Raw genomic sequence first — 19,394 nt, forward strand, 5'->3', positions numbered from 1 at the left:
GACCATTACTGTCATGGCCAAATATTCATAGTTGCCAATTAGACTTTTACAGACACATAAATGCTGTAAGCACATTCATAAACAAGTGGCACTTTACTGTTATCCTGATACCATTTTGCATTGTTTGACAGTTCCATTCAATGAGAATTCTTGCTAATCATCCCTACTCACCCCTACTAACAGATTCTCGCCCTTACTTACAGGAGAACACGACGCCATGGTCATAGTGCCTGTTGAATGATGTGTATTATCTTGCAGACCATTAGTTTAAGTACTGTAGGTTAAATATACCCTTGCATTAGTTTTTCATCTGGGCTTGTTGTCTCACCTGATCAGATGAGTAGGCGACTAGTTTGGATGTAATATCTGCCTCAGATTGGTCAGGATGGTCAGCCTGGATCAGTTTGACGATTTTGGAACGAGCAGCAAGAAGAGCCATGAGAGTGGCTTCACTGGCAGTGCCCTGTATGAACAAACAGCATATTTATTTATTCATTTGAACATGTCTACACAAGGACACCAAATGTTGCTATCTATATCGAGCTGTTTTCATAATTGATAGGCATGTCCAATATTATTTGAGACATAATTTCTCTCATCTTGAATATTTCATTAAGCAAAACAACCTCAATCAATATGCCCTGGTGATGCAGCGGTGATGAATTTTAATCAGCTCTCAAGCTCTGTTTTGTATGTTCTCAATGAGTGAATGAGAAGACTTCCACTCGAAACCCCTCAATACAGATCACCTCAGCTCATTGTGAGTCATGAGCTGTCTTTGATTTCCCTTTGTTAGCCTGACAGCTCACACCCACATCCTGATCACTAAAGATTCAGTTTACTGGAAAACTATTGCCACATTTGTTTGGCAACACAAGTATGAAACCAATTTCAAATTTGGAGTGAAAATGTCAGTGACTGTAGTTCTGTCTAGACAACTCTCAGAGTGATTGGCATGGTAATGGGTATGACGATGTTGTATGTTTGGTCTTGGCGGAATAGATCTGCTACGCTGCTGCTGCTGCTATTATTGCTGCTGCTGCGGCAGAGCAAGTACGGGACTTACTACTGCCAATACATATAAACGACACGCTGCCGTGAGCAAGTAAGACATGCTGCTGCTGTACAATATTGCGTACGTGAATTACCCCCCAACAGAGAAGGTGACATGGTATTTGACAATACAATAGACCCCTTTTGCGCCGACGTCACAGTTACGTCACGGCGCTAGCTGGAGGCAAAACAAATGGAAAACTGGAGGCGGCCAATACAAACCAGCACAGATTCGGCTACATAATAAGGAGCTTAAATTATTATTTTTATTATTAAATGTCATCTTGTTGTGTTAATGGGTGCAAGAATCGATGAAAAATGAGTATACTGTATCTGGAATTTTTATTTCTAGAAAATATCCACATCTTTAAAATTGCACCGTAATATGTCACTCTTTACATTGTCGTCTTCTTGGAGCTGGCTAGGCAGAACTGCGGATCGTACACACAAATCTTTACATGACCATTCAGCACATAGTTATAGGCATCTAAAGATTTATATGTCCTCAGTTTCTCTATCGGGCAGGTGTAGAAGTCAGGCCACTCAACTGTTGGTAGCGTTAACGTTAATCCTGTCAGATCGTCCATCCATTGACTGAGCGTGTACGGGTCGGCCAGTCTGGTTCCGTCCGTTAAAATTAACTTTTGCAAATAACAATCGCGGTCCTGGACAGTGAGTGACCTTGCACATTAAGTTAAAACTGGATTTTCTCCAGTCATTGTTAAAAAAAACAAGCTAACAAACTGGCAAACTAACGTTAGTGAATCGGCCAGAGGGATCTTTCTGCCTCCAGCTAAGCCCCGCCCACACAAATACGTCACCATGTTTACCAACTGTAAAAGGGTCAATACAAGCCAAGTTTACTGTACGTCAGAAAATACCCCACCCCCAGCAGATCAACCGCCAAAACATATGTACTGATGCTTCTCCGAAGAGCCATAGCAACGTGTTTATGCTATCTATGTGTGCCTGGCCCTTTAGCTTTGAGTTTGAGAAATGGGGCGTATGCTTGGTCTAGGCGGACTAGATCTGCCTACGCAGTATTCCCCTAAGCAGATCTAGCCGTTAGACATGCAGGCTGCCTTGAGGTGCATATGAGGTGCGTGAAGCATCTCGCACTGTAGCCCTATGTGAACTAGTGTACCCCTTTTTCTTTTTTCTTTTTTTTTTTCTTCAAGGGGGTGTCCCTAATGACTTACCAATGTGGTGTTCTACGTATGTGCCTACATACCGGTGTATGCGTGCCGCTAAACTAAGTAGTCTGGGCCGTAAGGCTTGGCTCTGGTGGCCTATTAGACTATGTGTGCCTGGACCTGCTTTGCCGAATGGCTTAACTCTATTGGCCTGTGACTATGTGTGCTTGAGCTGAAGCTCCAACATATCCAATTAGAACACGCATTATGTGTGGCTTTAACAAATGGTAACACGTTGCAGGCTTATAGTTATGAGAAAAAAACAAAAAACAAACTCACAACCACCTGAGCAAACAGTATGATGATTTAGCATTGTTTGATAATCGTCATTGTCAAACCCTCTGTATTCCTATTGTAAATGTGGAGTCATTTGGACAACGGATGAATAATGGAGTATGACTACAAGTATTCAGCTGGCCAAGCCCGAACACGCACGAGTAAATGAAACATCAGCCTTGAAAAGTGTTGTTGGAAGTTGGATTAATAAAGTAATAGCCCCAGTTAAATGACTATATGTTTTCTCATGAACATTTTCTCATGATCACAATGCGTAGTCGCAGTAACCTTGCTTGAAAGGCTTGCTGCTGCTTAACACGTATCTCTGCTGCTTTATGCTAGTATTTTACTCCTGTGTCAAATGCAAGATTGTAAAACACCTTTCTTAAATCAAAAAGGCATTGTTTGTTGTTTCGTAGATTAAGCAATATTAATATTTAAACGTGAATGCCCTTCCTGGTTCTGGAACCCAATGTTCCCAAAATTTAGTGATGGATGGTGCTTATGCAGATGCTGAATAGCAGTGTCCACCAAGAGAATATAAATGTACCACGAACATTAGATTTACGAGTCATTATTTTACGAAATTTGGGAAATAACTCAAATATTTGAGCTGATATTCTATTAGGCCTATATCTATTGTCTGAGTTACATTACAATAGCATTACTAATTGGCATTTCATCTGTCCCATGCAATGGTTATGTCAACAACACAATTTGAGAGTCGATCCCACGTCACTCCTGAACTTCGCAGCCTGCACCCGACTGTCTGTCCTCACCACGCATGAACACTTATTCAATGAATGACATATCCCAGCTAACACAGTACGTTCATTTGGTCAGCGTGACATTACTTTATGACAACGTTGTGAGAACGTCGTGGTAAAGTTCCATTTTTTATAATCTTGGCTAACGCTTCAGAAACGTTGTGGGCACGTCCTTGGGATAAACTAGCGACGTCCCTTGAGGATGTGCCCACAACATTTCTGGAACGTTAGCCAAGATTATAAAAAAATGGAACTTTACCACTACGTCCTCACAACGTTGTCATAAATATAAAAATGATATAGGCCTATACAACGTTTATATATATATATATATATATATATATATATATATATATATATATATATATATATATATATATTTATATAATTAAGGAGGTTGAGTGTATAAAAGTGTCACTTCACGTGGAGGAGTGGCATTTTGCATATATATGAGCGGGTCGTAGAACTTCAAAATGAGTTTTAAATTAATACGATTTTTATTCATTTAGCCTAATGTGTTAATTCTAGATGTTTATTTATGTAAAAAAAAAAAACTGTGCATATAACCGTGAAAGTGCACTGGAACGGCAGTCAAACCCGTGACTTCCCACCCGTGAACTCATACTAGATCGATGTACTCCCAGTTAGGCCTACGAGTTGGAAAAACTCGGGTTACAGGTTGCCTGGAACGCGGCATTATTAGTCTCTAAAATCACACAAATAATACACACAACTGTTCCTGACACTTTTCTTACAGGGTGTATATATAGGTCATGGCAAATTTCAAATCGCTTAACTAATGCTGTAAACTATGGGAGTCAGTTGTAGCCTACTAGGCTTCATTAGCCTACTATAATGTTGAAGGCAAAAACTAACTGATTTGTATACAAACTTAAATTACACTTTTATTTATTTTTATAATAATAAAGTTATATGAAATGTAAACATTTAAATGATGGCTGTCATAAAACTTGCTAGATTTATTCAAACATGCATTAAATATTGAAGAACATTAAAACTTATAATGAAAATGTAACATGGTGCATATATTTAGCAAAATGCTCCTCTCTAGAGTAAATTTTTCTAGCTGACTAACGAGTTTATGGTCACTGGATATGGTTTTTCTGAGGTAAATGTGACATTACATGACATTGTTTACAAGCCATTTTAATGACATCTTTCCACGGTTGAAACACCGATCGAGCGATTCCATGATATGATACAGATTTCGATAAGTTATCTTTTAACACACTTTCATGCTTATTCATGTTTATTTTGTGCTGTAACTGGTATTATTAAGACGGAAGAGAAGATCATGTGCGCTCTGCGCTGCTGCTTCTCTAGAGCTGAGCTGCGCCAGATCGATCTCACGCCACAGCGCCAAAACGGTATTTATGTTTTGGAATTGCGTAAGAAAATGGACAAAATTTGAAATCTGAGACTTTGTTTCATATCAATCTATCTATAAATTACAGAAACGTCTGTCTGTCTGTGTGTATGTATGTGTGTCTGTTATTCGCATATCTCTCGAACCGTTATTCCTATGGATTTCAAACTTGACAGGTGTCTCGCTACGGGCATGAGTAAGTGCAGTGCCAAGTTTGACATTGTTTGGATTAGAAATGCAAAAGATATCGGTAAATATAAAGTCACTGAACTTTTGCTGTGCAATTGTTACAATGAGCACTCAAACACACCAAACCAACAATTACTAAAAACACACACAAAAACTGATTTTGCACGGGCATTTTGCACTAGTACTAACAAAGCAAAGATTATTGCGATTTATTGGATGGGATGCGCGCTACAATGTTCCATTCATTCATCAACTGAAAACAGGATGACTAATTGATTCTTGGGATTTAAGAATCGATATCGGTTCGTAAAAATGAGAATCGATTAAAATCGAGAAATCAATATTTTTTACCCAGCCCTAGTATTTTGGTCGTTAGGACGTACCTGCACACGTACCACAAAGTTATGTTGCTGGAACGTTATTTGGCAGGTCGCACCGACTAATATGGTCCTTTGATGTTATGTCCTCGCAACATGCCAGTTTGGTCACTGAGACGTAATCGTTACGTTCTTGCGACATACCACTATAACGTTGCCATGACGATTATGGGAATCAAAAAGTTATGCCGCTGGAACGTTATGTGGTACGTCACTACGACGAATATGGTCTGGTCCAGTTACGTCTTCACAACGTAACTGTGTTAGCTGGGTAGTCACTAGGTCGTGCAAACTGCTCGCTCATCTCAGCCCATGCTATCTCAGAAAATGCCGCTACATCAGTGAGCTGTGCAAACTGCAATGAGTCTCCTATTTACACTCTTGCACTTTTCCTATTTACACTCAGTCCTGACATTATCCAGCGCGCACACACACACATACCTGGTGGAGCGTTTACCAAAATGATACAGTATCGCTGTGGTGCTCTGCTTTCGTTTGAGAAATACATGAAAACTGCCTTGCACGCTCTAGGTAAGTTGAAATGACAATTATCATTCTACGTGTGACCAGTTAGTCTAAATGAAAGGTATCCAACATTAGCATACATCACTGTCTGTCCTGTAGTTATGAAATAGTATATGCCCAAATATAATTCTGCCGAAAATGCAGCTGCTCTCATACTTCGTATGTAAATAAGGTGAATGCATTGTTTGTATTTTAAAAATGAGAAAATGTAGAAAGCGCGGTCGGAAGAGTGCAGAGGCGGCTCTGCGTGAGTGGTATTTATGACAGTAACGTTAAATACAAGTACTCCACAGCGACTCTAGGGGTCGCTGTTTGAGAAAAATGGAAACTGCATAGTGTGCCTGTAAAGAGTTCAGAAAAGCTTTTCTCTGTATCCTTACATTGCCTGCTTGCTGCTGCATAAATGTAAAATGCACATTCTCTAGCTGCTAATGCTAGTGATTCACTCTAGCATTAATTCAGGACTACTGACATGACACATGATTTAGACCTTGTGAATGGTTAGTTTATAAGGAATTTAAGCAGACTAGGCAAAACAGTGATAGCATAAAAACCATAGACTGTGAAAAAAAAATATGGACGTAGTGTCTGTGACGTCACCCGTAGGTTTCTGAAGAGCGTTTTTGAAGCTTAAAGTGGGCAGAGCCGGCCGTTGGCATCTTGGAGCTGAGGTGCCAGGTTGCTGACACGACGCCCGCCTAGCTGGCTAGCTCGACGTGATTGAGTTACCTCAAGCTTAGGAGCTAATGCTATATGCTACTGGCTTCGTGCTAAAGTGACAGCTGACTTGAAGAAGTAAAGCCAATAGTTAAAGTTCATGTTTTTGCCCTTCGAAACATTATAATAGGTAAAAGACATAGCTAAATTGAGACTATGTGTATCGTGATGCATTATTATTCTGCTAGTTAAAAATGTATTATCATGCAGTAACTTACAATATTGCTCTGAGCGTGTACGTGTGCATGTGTGTGACAGTGATTCATGTGCATACATGTCAGTCAGCATGGCATCGCACATCAAGTTCGTAGAGAGCTTTATAAATAAATCTTTATAAAAAGAGCCTCTCAAATCGGTCAAACCAAAGATATAACCTAAGAAGTTCAAGTAAATGCACTAGAAATCCATGCGTATTCAAGGATGTGCATATATTGCATGGATGGAGAAAGTTTTTATTTAACACTTAAAAGTTAAATAAGCATATATATTCTATCTGTTCCGTGAGAGTACCGCAGAACAAGTGTAGCCTCTATATCTATAGACGTTTATAAATCTGAAAACTCCAAAAGCAACGAAATTGTCAGACATCCATGAGTGCATGTTCACAGAGGAAAACAACTGAAAAACAGTGCTGGTTGTTCCCTTGATAATTGACAACGACGGAATCCAACGGGGTGGGCAAAGGTATAATGTGTGTATTAAATTGTATGAAAAAAGCACAAACACTGCAGAGATGGCAAGTTCAGCAGCTGGAATTAGCCGAGGTGACATGACAGCTAACAGACACAGACAGCAGACAAACGGCTAGTGGTGACAGCAGCGGCAATCCACCTGTCACTCAAGTGACCACGCCCTTAATTATGCAGAACTGCGGGTTCTGTCACGATTGCCTGTGTCTCTGTGTTCAAGGCCTTTTTTTTTATGTTCTTTTGTCTTTATGTTTCTGGTTTCAGTTCCTGTGATTTAGTTCCGGTTTCCATTGTCATCTTGTTTGTTTCCATAGTTACCTTTATTAGCATGTCAACTAATGACTTACACCTGTCCTTCATTTAGCCTCTTGTCTTCTTGTGTATTTAAACCTTCAGACTTTGTCTGTTCTTTGTCTTGTGTTAATGTTTCAGGCTGATATGTATCTCTGTTTGGTTCCTAGAGTTCATTTAATGCTATTTCATCGTTCATCTGTGTCAAGCCTCATTGTTGTGGATAATCAAGTCAAGATAGTGCTCAACAATTATGAAGGTCTCATTGATTTTTGATTATTTACATTACAATCTAACATAATTGCATCTTTTTGACCATATAAATATCACCAACTGCACCAAATTGCATATTTTTTGCTCAGTGTGGGCCTCTAATAAAAAGTAGGTGTTTTTGCTCCATATTCTCTCATATCACACTATATGAGCCATAAAAGCCTAATGTATCAAATATGACACTCAACAAAAACATTTTTTTGTTTGTTTGTTTTGATCAACTGTTCAGTTAAATATATATATATATATATTATTCTGACTTATTTCATATGTCAGGCTTTACAGTGTTAAGACTTACAAATGAATATGGTGATGAGAATGAATGCACTCCAACACTTGCAATGTCAAACACTACATGCTCAGTTTTACTTGCATAATTTACTTCTTGCACCTGTTCTCCTCCCCTCTCTACTATGCCCACCTTTGCTGAAAGGCATTGCTTACAAAACCCACAAACTTCCTCATTAGTGTGTGCTATCAGTGAAAATAATGCCTGTTGCCATAGTGAGCTCTCTGAAAAGCCCAGAGACAAAACCATCCAGGAGAAGGACACACACACTCCAAAGCGGCCCTAATGACAGAGCATCAAACCGACTGTCATCAGTGGGCTTTCCATACACTGTGCTTCCTGTGTCTCTCTCTAAATGGTCACAGCTGCTCAACTGCTGCATCAATAGTGATGAAATGAACACGGACTGCTCTCAACGCACGCCTCTCCTCTCATGTGTAGCTGACGTCTTAAAAGGCAATTTCTACTGGACGTAACAATTGTCAGGGCCTAGGGAAGAAATCAATGACAAACAAATTGCTGTCATTGAAATGTATTTGATATTTGTTGTTGTTCAAAAGAAATTACCCGTAAACATAGATTGAGCATGTGGAATTTAAGTGGTTTGAAACATCCCGTTTTTGACACCTGACGCAAGATCCTGTTGCCAATTCAGATATTTTTAAAACAAATTTTCGATATTTCAATGTGTGTTGTTGGTTTCAAAACACCTTTTGATTATATTTTTTAAATTATCTCACCTGGATGACTCCTCCCCCTTTGCCCTCTGTACCAGCAAGAAAATCTTCTGGTAGCTTCAGCATCTTTCCCAGCCAGTCCAGCATCACTGTCTCCAGCTCTGTACAGGCAGGACTCGCTGCCTACAAAACAAAAAATCCTGCATCAGCCTACAAGAACAGACAGGTGGCTATGGATGAATGGATGGACGGATGGATGGACGGATGTACAGATGGCTAACTGGATGGATGGATGGTTGAATGGACTGATGGCTAACTGGATGGATGGATGGATGGACAGATAGCTGGACGGATGTACAGATGGCTAAATGGATGGATATACAGATGCTAATGGGATGATGGATGGATGGATGGATGGATGGATGGATGGATGGATGGATGGACGGATGGATGGATATACAGATGGCTAGCTGGATAATGGATATACAGATGGCTAACTGAATGGATGGATGGATGGATATACAGATGGCTAACTGGATTGATGGATGGATGGATGGATGGATAGATATACAGATGGCTAACTGGATGGATGGATGGATGGATGGATGGATGGATATACAGATGGCTAAGTGGATGGATGGATATACAGATGGGTAACTGGATGGATGGATGGATGGATATACAGATGGCTAACTGGATTGATGGATGGATGGATAGATATACAGATGGCTAACTGGATGGATGGATGGATGGATGGATGGATATACAGATGGCTAAGTGGATGGATGGATGGATATACAGATGGCTAACTGGATGGATGGATGGATGGATGGATGGATATACAGATGGCAAACTGGATGATGGATGGATGGATGGATATACAGATGGCTAACTGGATGGATGGATGGATGGATGGATATACAGATGGCTAACTGGATGATGGATGGATGGATGGATGGATGGATGGATGGATAGATAGATATACAGATGGCTAACTGGATGGATGGATGGATGGATGGATGGACGGACGGACGGACGGACTGATAGACAGGTTTAGGTTCCTAAATTGATGGATAGACAGAAAAATGACTGGATGGATGGATGGACACATACAGACAGAGAGCAAACTTGATGGATAGATGAATAGAGAGAAAAACATACCCAAGAGAATCCAATGCAGCCAATGGCTCCACATAGCATGTCTGCCAGCATTGCCGGAAAAGAGTGGGCAGTAGGGAAGTATGCATAGAAGTACGGGCTGTGCCAGTGAGTCACCTGAAATAGTGTAGTAAACATGTAGAAACAGTTGTTTAAAATTTATATTCAATGTTCATAAAAAAAACTTCTAATAGATTATTTTTACAACCTCTGTATTTCCTTCTGTAATTCAACATTTTATCAAGCCAAAGAATAAGGGAACTGTATTCTGTCAGTTTTAGTGTGGTTGCTCTGTTGTTGTTCACCTTTACTATTTTGAACATGGATTATGACTTCAGAAATAGTGACATTTGGGTTTTTCTCTCAGAAAGTTAAAGGTTAGATGAAATTATGAAGGCTAGATGAAATTATTCCATGTGTTTAGCAGAGGAGAGAGCTTGAGGCACTGTGCGTCTGTCTCTCTCTTGCAGGATTTTCCTATTGTGAGTCATTCATTAGCTCCAGCACACACTTTTAAACAAGCATTAAAACAGGACTTCTGAAAGGGAAAATTGGTCTAAGTGGACACATTGGGAAGGTTAACACCTTTAACTGAATTAAAATGTTAGTTTTTTCCCTCTGAGCTATGAAATTAAGTTGTGGGGGAGGCTTTTCTCTGACCCCAGGTCAGAGTTTAATGATTCATTTCCTTCCTAACAGATTACCAGCCACAAAAAAGGTGGACTTTGAGTATGTCTAAGGAAGGAAAACTTTGAGGGTATCTCAATATGGCCACTGGCCCATAAAACAAAATACAGTGTATCTTTATCTGTACAAGACGAATCACACAGATGTTACATCATCGGCATAGTGAATAACATAACTCTATCATCCTATCTGTTTAATACTTGGACTATCAGTTTAAATGGTGGACATAATGTCAGTAAGTGAAATATACACTTTAGATAAAAGATGGCAAAGGTTTATTCTCCTGGTTCTTGGTAAATTGGTAAAATTGGTAAAATTTAAATTGGTAAAAAAATAAATAATAATAATTATTTTAAATTAAATTTAAATAAGCTCTGTGTCTATAACTAGAATGTTCAGACAAATGTTGTTGTTTTTTTGTTTGTTTTTTTCTAGCAACAACTATTTCTTTTCTTCTTTTTTTTGTGAATTTTGATTTCTAAAATAAAAATTAAATGATTATATTTTTGCTATAGTTGTTGACTAAGCAAAGCACAAAACAACATAACATACATTCAGGAAATGGTATACTGTATACTGTATAATAAATGTAGAACTGAAATTATCCTTTTGCATAGTTTTTACAAACATTTGATCAATTAAATGCTTACACTTTATTTTAGGGTGCACTTTATTTTAAGGTGCTTGGGCTAAATACATGGCTGCAAAAAAAACTGCAATATAAAAGGAGTGAACTTCATTGGCAATTTCAATCTTTTCTGGAGTCAGAGACAACTGTTTCATCGGGATGGCCACCACCCAAACAAACTTGGTTCAAGAGTGCTAAAGGACAATATCTACTTCTCCCTCAATCATCCTTCTGCAGTGTGTGCCAATCCACTCAATCTGAACGGCACACACACACCTGGACACAGTATGAATGACCACGGGACTTCACTTCAGCAGCAAAATGGACATGCAGTTGACATATCACACAAGGACAATGATACAATCTGCTCACGGACACAATCTCAGCTGAGCCCTGCCCACAGAACTCACCACAGACAGACATATTAGACTTCCTGGAAAACAGCCAGGGAAGCCAGGACAGCATATCACAGCCTCCGATAACACCAGAGCAACAGCCCCTTTCACGAGACACTTTTTCCCTCTCTCCAGCATCGCCATTTCTGTGCTTCTCACAGAAAATGGAAGAACTGGTGTATGCTGGAACCAAACTATCCCACTCTTTTGCTGCCAACCAAACCAAAAAACGTCAGGCACCGCTACCACCAAAACCTGCGGGCCCAGCTCGCCCTCCCCCTCCTGTGAGAGTTCTTCGGCCTCTGTCACAACGCCAGGGCCCACACCCTCCTCCATCAGCTCGAGGTGAACCAAAAACAACTGATACCAGCTCTCAGTGATATGTGTCGGGTCCCCGCTATGATAACAGTAACTTTCTCAAATGTTTACAGAACAAGCGGGAACCCAGTGTGCCTGTATCTTTCTCTATTGCTGTTCTATTACAAGATAGAAAGTCTAAGGCCTTCAATAGCCGTACAGCAAACCCAACTAATCTGGTGCCTATTACACGTCAAACTAATATTGCTGTGGGAAAAAGTAAGACTGTTAAGTTAGCACTTTTTAACATTTGCACATTAAAAATAAATCACTTCTAGTCAACGACTTTATAACCACAAACAACCTGGATTTTATGCTTCTAAATGAAACCTGGCTAGAAGACAGCTGCAGTGCAACAATCCTCAATGAAGCAGCCCCTCCTAAATTTACTTTTATGAGTGTCTGCAGAGCTGTTAAGAGAGGTGGGGGTCTAGCTGCGCTTTTTAAAGATATCTATCAATGTAAGCAAATATCATTTGGGAATTACCTGTCTTTCGAATATCTGGGTATTGTGTTAAAAGGTGCTCAACGCATTTTACTTATCATTATTTACAGGCCTCCAAAATACTCTCCAGCCTTTGGTGAGGACTTTACAGAACTGTTATCAACAATTACCTCAGAGTTTGACTGTTTTGCCATTGCTGGAGATTTTAACATTCACATAGATATTGCAGAAAACAATATGGCAAAATAAATCAAAACTGTTTTAAAAACTTTTGATCTGACTCAACATGTACATGGACCCACACACAATCGTGGACACACTCTAGATTTACTTATCAGTAAGGGTCTAAACATTTCATCGATTGTTATTAAGGATGTAGCACTGTCTGATCATTTCTGTATTTTCTTTGATATATTGATCTCTCCTGCCACTGAAGCTAGATCTGTGTCTGTCAAAAAGAGATGCTTAAATGAGAACACTAGTGTACTATTTATGAAGGCTATATCCTTAACACCAAGCATATCTGCAGACTCTGTTGATTTTCTCCTTGATTCTTTTAATTCAAAAGTTAAAAGTGTAATTGATGATATTGCTCCTGTGAAAGTCAGGAAGAAGAGTGGCAGACAAAAAGCACCTTGGAGAAACTCAACAGCAGTGCAAAATATGAAAAGACAATGCAGAAAAGCAGAGCGCATGTGGCGGAAGGCAAAACTTGTAGTCCATTATAACATCTACAAAGACAGCATCCATGCTTTCAATATGGAACTAGGCAAAGCTAGACAGACTTTCTTCTCAAATATTATAAACAGTAATTTAAACAACACACGCACTCTTTTTGCTACTGTAGAGAGACTGACAAACCCCTCAAGCCAGATTCCCAGTGAAATGCTCTCAGACAACAAGTGCAGTGAGTTTGCTTCCTTCTTCTCTGAGAAAATCAATAATATCAGAAAGGTGATCAGCACATCCTTGAGTTGCTCTGGGGTCAGACAGATCAGACTACCTGAGAAAGTAGTTACTATGTCTGATTTCAAAGAAATTGATGGCAAAATTTTGGAAGAAACCGTACAGCACCTTAAAACATCAACATGCGCTCTTGACACACTTCCCACATCTTTTTTCAAAAGTGTGTTAAACAGTTTAGAAGCAGATCTCCTAGAAGTGGTAAATGCCTCACTTCTCTCTGGGAGTTTTCCAAACTCCCTGAAAACTGCAGTTGTCAAGCCCCTCCTGAAAAAGAACAATCTGGATAAGACCATATTAAGCAACTATAGGCCGATTTCAAATCTTCCTTTCATAGGCAAGATCATTGAAAAAGTTGTCTTTAATCAGCTGAATAAATTCTTATGCTCGAATGGATACTTTGACAATTTTCAATTTGGTTTCCGACCGCATTACAGCACAGAGACAGCGCTCATAAAGATAATAAACGATATTCGCTTAAATACTGATTCAGGCAAATTATCAGTGCTGGTACTACTCGACCTCAGTGCTGCATTTGACACTGTCGATCATAACATACTTCTTGACAGGCTGGAAAACTGGGTGGGGCTTTCTGGGATAGTCCTAAAATGGTTCAGGTCATACTTAGATGGGAGAGGTTATTATGTGAGTATAGGAGACCATAAGTCTGAGTGGACATCCATGACATGCGGAGTCCCTCAAGGCTCAATTCTTGCGCCACTCCTGTTCAACCTGTATGCTCCCAATGAGCCAAATAATAAGAAAGAACCAAATTGCTTACCACAACTATGCAGACAACACACAGCTCTACTTAGCCCTATCGCCTAACGATTACAGCCCCATTGACTCCCTGTGTCAATGCATCGATGAAGTCAACGGTTGGATGTGTCAAAACTTTCTTCAGTTAAACAAAGACAAAACTGAAGTCATTGCGTTTGGAAACAAAGATGAAGTTCTCAAGGTGAACGCATACCTTCACTCTAGGGGTCAAACAACTAAAAATTAAGCCAGGAACCTTGGTGTGACACTAGAGTCAGACCTTAGTTTCAGTAGTCATGTCAAAGCAATAACTAAATCAGCATACTATCATCTGAAAAATATTGCAAGAATTAGATGCTTTGTTTCCAGACAAGACTTAGAGAAACTTGTGCATGCTTTCATCACCAGCAGGGTGGATTATTGTAATGGACTCCTAACTGGCCTTCCCAAAAAGACCATAAGACAGTTGCTGCTCATACAGAACGCTGCCGCCAGGATTCTGAGCAGAACCAGAAAATATGAACATATCACACCAGTCCTCAGGTCTTTACACTGGCTCCCAGTTAAATTTAGGATTGATTTTAAAGTATTATTACTGGTATATAAATCATTCAATGGCCTAGGACCTCAATACATTGCAGATATGCTCACTGAATATAAACCCAACAGATCACTCAGATCACTAGGATCATATCAGCTAGAAATACCAAGGGTTCACTCTATGCATGGCGAGTCCGCTTTTAGCTATTATGCCAGCCGCAGCTGGAACCAGCTTCCAGAGGAGATCAGATGTGCTCCTACAGTAGTCACTTTCAAATCCAGACTCAAAACACATCTGTTTAGCTATGCATTTACTGAATGAGCACTGTGCCAATGTTCGTCCGACTGTACTGTACTGTATTTTATTTTTTATTTTTCTAAACTGTTTTAATTATTCTTATTTATTTTTATTATTTTTATTTCTTCTATGTAAAGCACTTTGAAATGCCATTGTGTATGAAATGTGCTATATAAATAAACTTGCCTTGCCTTGCCTTGTCCTTGTTACGTGTAGCAATACATTTAAGTACTAAGTAATATTAACTAACAGCGGGTACTTACTATAATTAGGGTTAGGTTAGTTGCATGTAATTATTCATTAATTACTACAGTAAGAACATGTAGCGTAACAAGGACACTGTAAAATGAAGTGTTATCAATTAAATTTTAATTATTGATTATTTACAATGAAAATAATAATGATTTGATTTTTGTTATATATTTCATAAATTTTGTTGCATAGTTTTTTCCTTTAACAAATTTTCTGTTAAATAGATACAAATAGTATTAATAGAAAACACATTTTAAATACAGATATTTTGCATATTCACTTTAGAGATTTTATATTTTATAAAAATGTATTTTTCTCTAATCAGTGTCTATAAACAGTAGTTGCCTCTGCTATTGGGGTGCTTTTGTCACAAACGTTAACATATTGAGTAAGTTGTACATTTGGTGGAAATTATCAATAGCTTATTAGCCATCAAGACTTAAAAGAATTTATCGTACATAAATTGACTAAAAGCTAGTAAGAGAAACATCCTATTAAAAATGATGCCTAAATGAATCATACCAGTTGAAAACAAAGTTCAACTTATAGAGATTGTTCACCTAAAACTTAAAATTCTGTTATCATTTACTCATCAAGTTGTTCCAAAGCTGTTTGAATTTCTTTCTTCTGCTGAGCACAGAAGAAGATATTTTGAAGAATATGGGTAACCAAACATTTGATGTACCCCATACGGAAGCCAATGTGGACCAGAAACCGTTTGGTTACCGACATTCTTTAAAACACTTTCTTTTGTGTTCAGAATTCTCTTTTTTGGGTGAACTATCCCTTTAAGACAGTAAAACGATGTCAGAGCTGGTTAACACTGACTCACCCCTGGCATGATCACCCTCTCTATGTCTTTGACCACATCCTCATAGTTCTCTGCCTCCTCCGGGGCCTCCTCGGGAATCAGTGGCCTTAGATATCCAGGTTCCACATCAGGGTAAACTTGCCTCTTCTCAATGCTCTCTACATAATCTGCCACATAGTCCACCATCTCCTTCCCGCGTCTCCGGAACTCTGCAGCGTCCATCGTTTTGGCTGAAAGAGGAGTAGGTTCCTTCTCAATGTCCTCAAATGAGGAGAGCTGTAATTATATTAGAGTGATTGAGACTGTTTTCATGGACAACATGATTCTCAGTATCTTAACCGGAAAACTAGCCAAAGGCCACATGTTCAAGACATGAAAGGTAATTATAGCAGATCTATCTATCTATCTATCTATCTATCTATCTATCTATCTATCTATCTATCTATCTATCTAGATTCATTTTATTGTTTATATATATATATATATATATATATATATATATATATATATATATATATATATATATATATATATATATAAATCTATTGATTTGATTTTCATCTTATATTTATTTCAGATTTAATTAAAATAACTAACTTGTTTGTAGTAATTTAAGTTTTAGTAAACATAAATAACCTTGCAATAATGAAATAATGAAATAAGAACCTTGTGAAATAATGGATGCACCTCATGCAGAGTGCACAAATTAATTAGATTTGTGTGAATATGAAAAAAAGGGAATAAAAAAAAATTAGGTAGCACTTTATTTTACAGTCCTGTTTCCCATGTACATACTATGTCCTTATAGTAATTGCAATAACTGGGTAATAACTAGGTACTAACCCTGAACCTTCCCCTAAACCTAACCTTAACCCATGTAGTTACCTTATACTTTCTTAGGTAAGTACAATGTAAGTACACTTAAGTGCACGTACTGTAAAATAAAGTGCAACCAAAATGTATGTTAAAACATAATCAACCATCATCCCTGCACATGAGTAGCAGTAGTATTTGCTGATAAGAACATCACAGGTTGCCAAATACATACTATAAAAAATGAACAATGTGAACTTTCCAAACTAAATTTTAACAGTGTGCTGGCATAGCTAATTTGCACTAATTTTACAAATGTATGACACTGATTTTCCTCACACAATCACACATAGGCTATTGGTTAAATTTGACCATAAATTGGTACTTTTTAGAGCAAATATAATAGAAAGAAACTACAGTATGTCAGTGAAAGCATTGTTCTAAAAGAGTTCTGGCTGTATCAGCAGGGTTGGTGACAGTGACTACTACTAATTATTTGTATGGCTGTTATCTCTTCACCCTAATCCACATAATACAAATGGATTGAGAAGTGTCAGTGTGTGTGTGTGTGTATGCAAGTGATGACTCATCCAGAAGGTGGCTAGTCATTTTGATTACGTACTAGTAAGTACCACTAGTTGTTCATATTTTCACACATGTACAAATATAAATGAGCTATTTGAGGAAATATCATGGACTTACATTGACAAACCCTAACCCTATCCCTAAAAGGACATTTTTTTTTAATTTTTTTTTTTATTTATTTTTTTTGCAAGCATTTTTACTATACATTACATGGTGCCCTAAATGAACATTAAAGCTAATTAAACTTAAGAATACTTCTGAAGACAAACAAACCAGCAATCGCAAAGAAGCATTTTTGGATCAGTCATTATCATAATGTTCCTAAAACAATTTTGAGGAAAGAAAACTTAAAAGCTTAAATTAATAATCAGTCTGATTTTGATTTGTAAACCTACAACCATCTCAGTAAACACTTTATGGGTTATCAAGTGCAGATATCTTTATGACATGTCATGCTGCACTGAAGTACGTGTTGTAAAAAAGGAGTAAAAACTAAAGTCTGCTGACATTTGCCTTATTAGATTTAACTGGCAAGGTGACATTTTTTTAAAATGAATATTAAACTTAACATCCTTTATAATAAGAAACAAAATGCAGAAAGAGAAAGTAAAAACAATCCACCTCAGTAGTTATGCATGTCATCAACCTGATAAAATCCCATAATAGTCCTGTATTTGGACCTTGTACCTGGACTGTGTTCTAAACGCTCAACAAGTTTTATGCTCATAATAACTCTCTCTTCCCTGTAATAGCTTTCATTGTACTTACAGTGTCAGGCAAAAAAAGAAGAGATGTCCCCCTCGTCGGTCCTCACTCGCTTTCTGTTTGTTTTAAACACACATATATAAACACACACACACACACACTGAGAGAGAGCAAAGCAGAGTGATGTGGAACAGCAGGGAAGCCTGGGGGTTTATCAGCCCTGCCACCGTTCAGACGGCCAATCAGAACGAGCCTTTCATTCAGAGCAGTGCGCACAGGCAGGGCAAAATGAGCTGATTCATAAGGAGTTAATGATAACCTGTTCACTTTCCACAAACATGAATACAATTACAGACATACAGACCAATACAAGTCCACATAAAAATATGCAACCACCCTCTGTAATGTACAGTGCAGACCATTATATCACTCTGAATAATCACATTATTACAATAATAGCATATAGCAATTGAGAAAAAAGGTTTACGTACAAGATCATGTGTAAGATCTGTCGTGGAAATTCTTAATACGAATACAACCTACTTAATCTGAATTCTTCACCACGGACAATTTAAACAACTTCCAGTTGCCCACAGCCGGGAGATCACTGGTCACAACAACCAAGTGAGTCTTCTGAATAGAAAGATACATGTACATTTAAATCATACAGTTGAGTAAAAATAAAAGTCACTCAAGTCTTCTTCACTATGATTTGTTCTGGTGACTGGTTTGTAATGATCTAAGCTAATCATATGACTGTTAGTTAAACTGTGTTAAGCACTTTTTGGTTATGTATGGCCTTTGACCTGAGCATCCTTAGTCTGCATTTCTCTGTACATTTAATGTTGAAAATACCCATTACATAAAATATTTCTAAAACAGATCTCACGTAGATTATCCTGGTCAATATTTCATGGAACTGTTATTTTGCGTTTATTATAAGCATCTGAAGTGCTTCTGTACAGTTTACAGCTATTTCACATTAACATGACTCAACAATATGCCAATAATATATTGTATGATGGAATAAATGTGTTTTCTTGTTAAGTTAGTCATTAGATCACAGGTTTCACTCTCACATCTTGAGTGAATTAGCACTGGAACCAAAGTCTATAGAACAGAAACAGACTATTTGAAAAGCTATCCACAAAATCCATATATTGAAGACATCTATCAGGTCTAGCCACCCATTAATCAATGTATGTGATCAATAAAACCAAAATATAAAGTGAAGTGATGTTAAGGCCAAGTATGGCAACCCATACTTGGAAATTGTCCTCTGCATAACCCATCCA

General features: G+C 38.2%; 1 protein-coding gene across 1 annotated transcript in view; it reads right to left on the reverse strand.

Annotated features, from left to right (window-relative positions):
• ddc (dopa decarboxylase) overlaps positions 1–18,291 on the reverse strand; it is a 37,427-nt gene extending 19,136 nt beyond the window's left edge. The window contains exons 1-5 of the mRNA XM_079895812.1: positions 18,163–18,291; positions 16,018–16,226; positions 9,865–9,978; positions 8,767–8,886; positions 329–463 (exon numbers count right to left, since the gene is read on the reverse strand). Of these exons, the coding sequence (XP_079751938.1) occupies positions 329–463; positions 8,767–8,886; positions 9,865–9,978; positions 16,018–16,218 (570 nt within the window). The 5' untranslated portion in view covers positions 16,219–16,226; positions 18,163–18,291. The remainder of the gene's footprint in view (positions 1–328; positions 464–8,766; positions 8,887–9,864; positions 9,979–16,017; positions 16,227–18,162) is intronic.
• Between the last annotated feature and the right edge of the window lie 1,103 nt (positions 18,292–19,394).

The sequence above is a fragment of the Squalius cephalus genome (assembly GCF_949319135.1).
Source record: "Squalius cephalus genome assembly, chromosome: 15".
NCBI lineage: Eukaryota > Metazoa > Chordata > Actinopteri > Cypriniformes > Leuciscidae > Squalius > Squalius cephalus.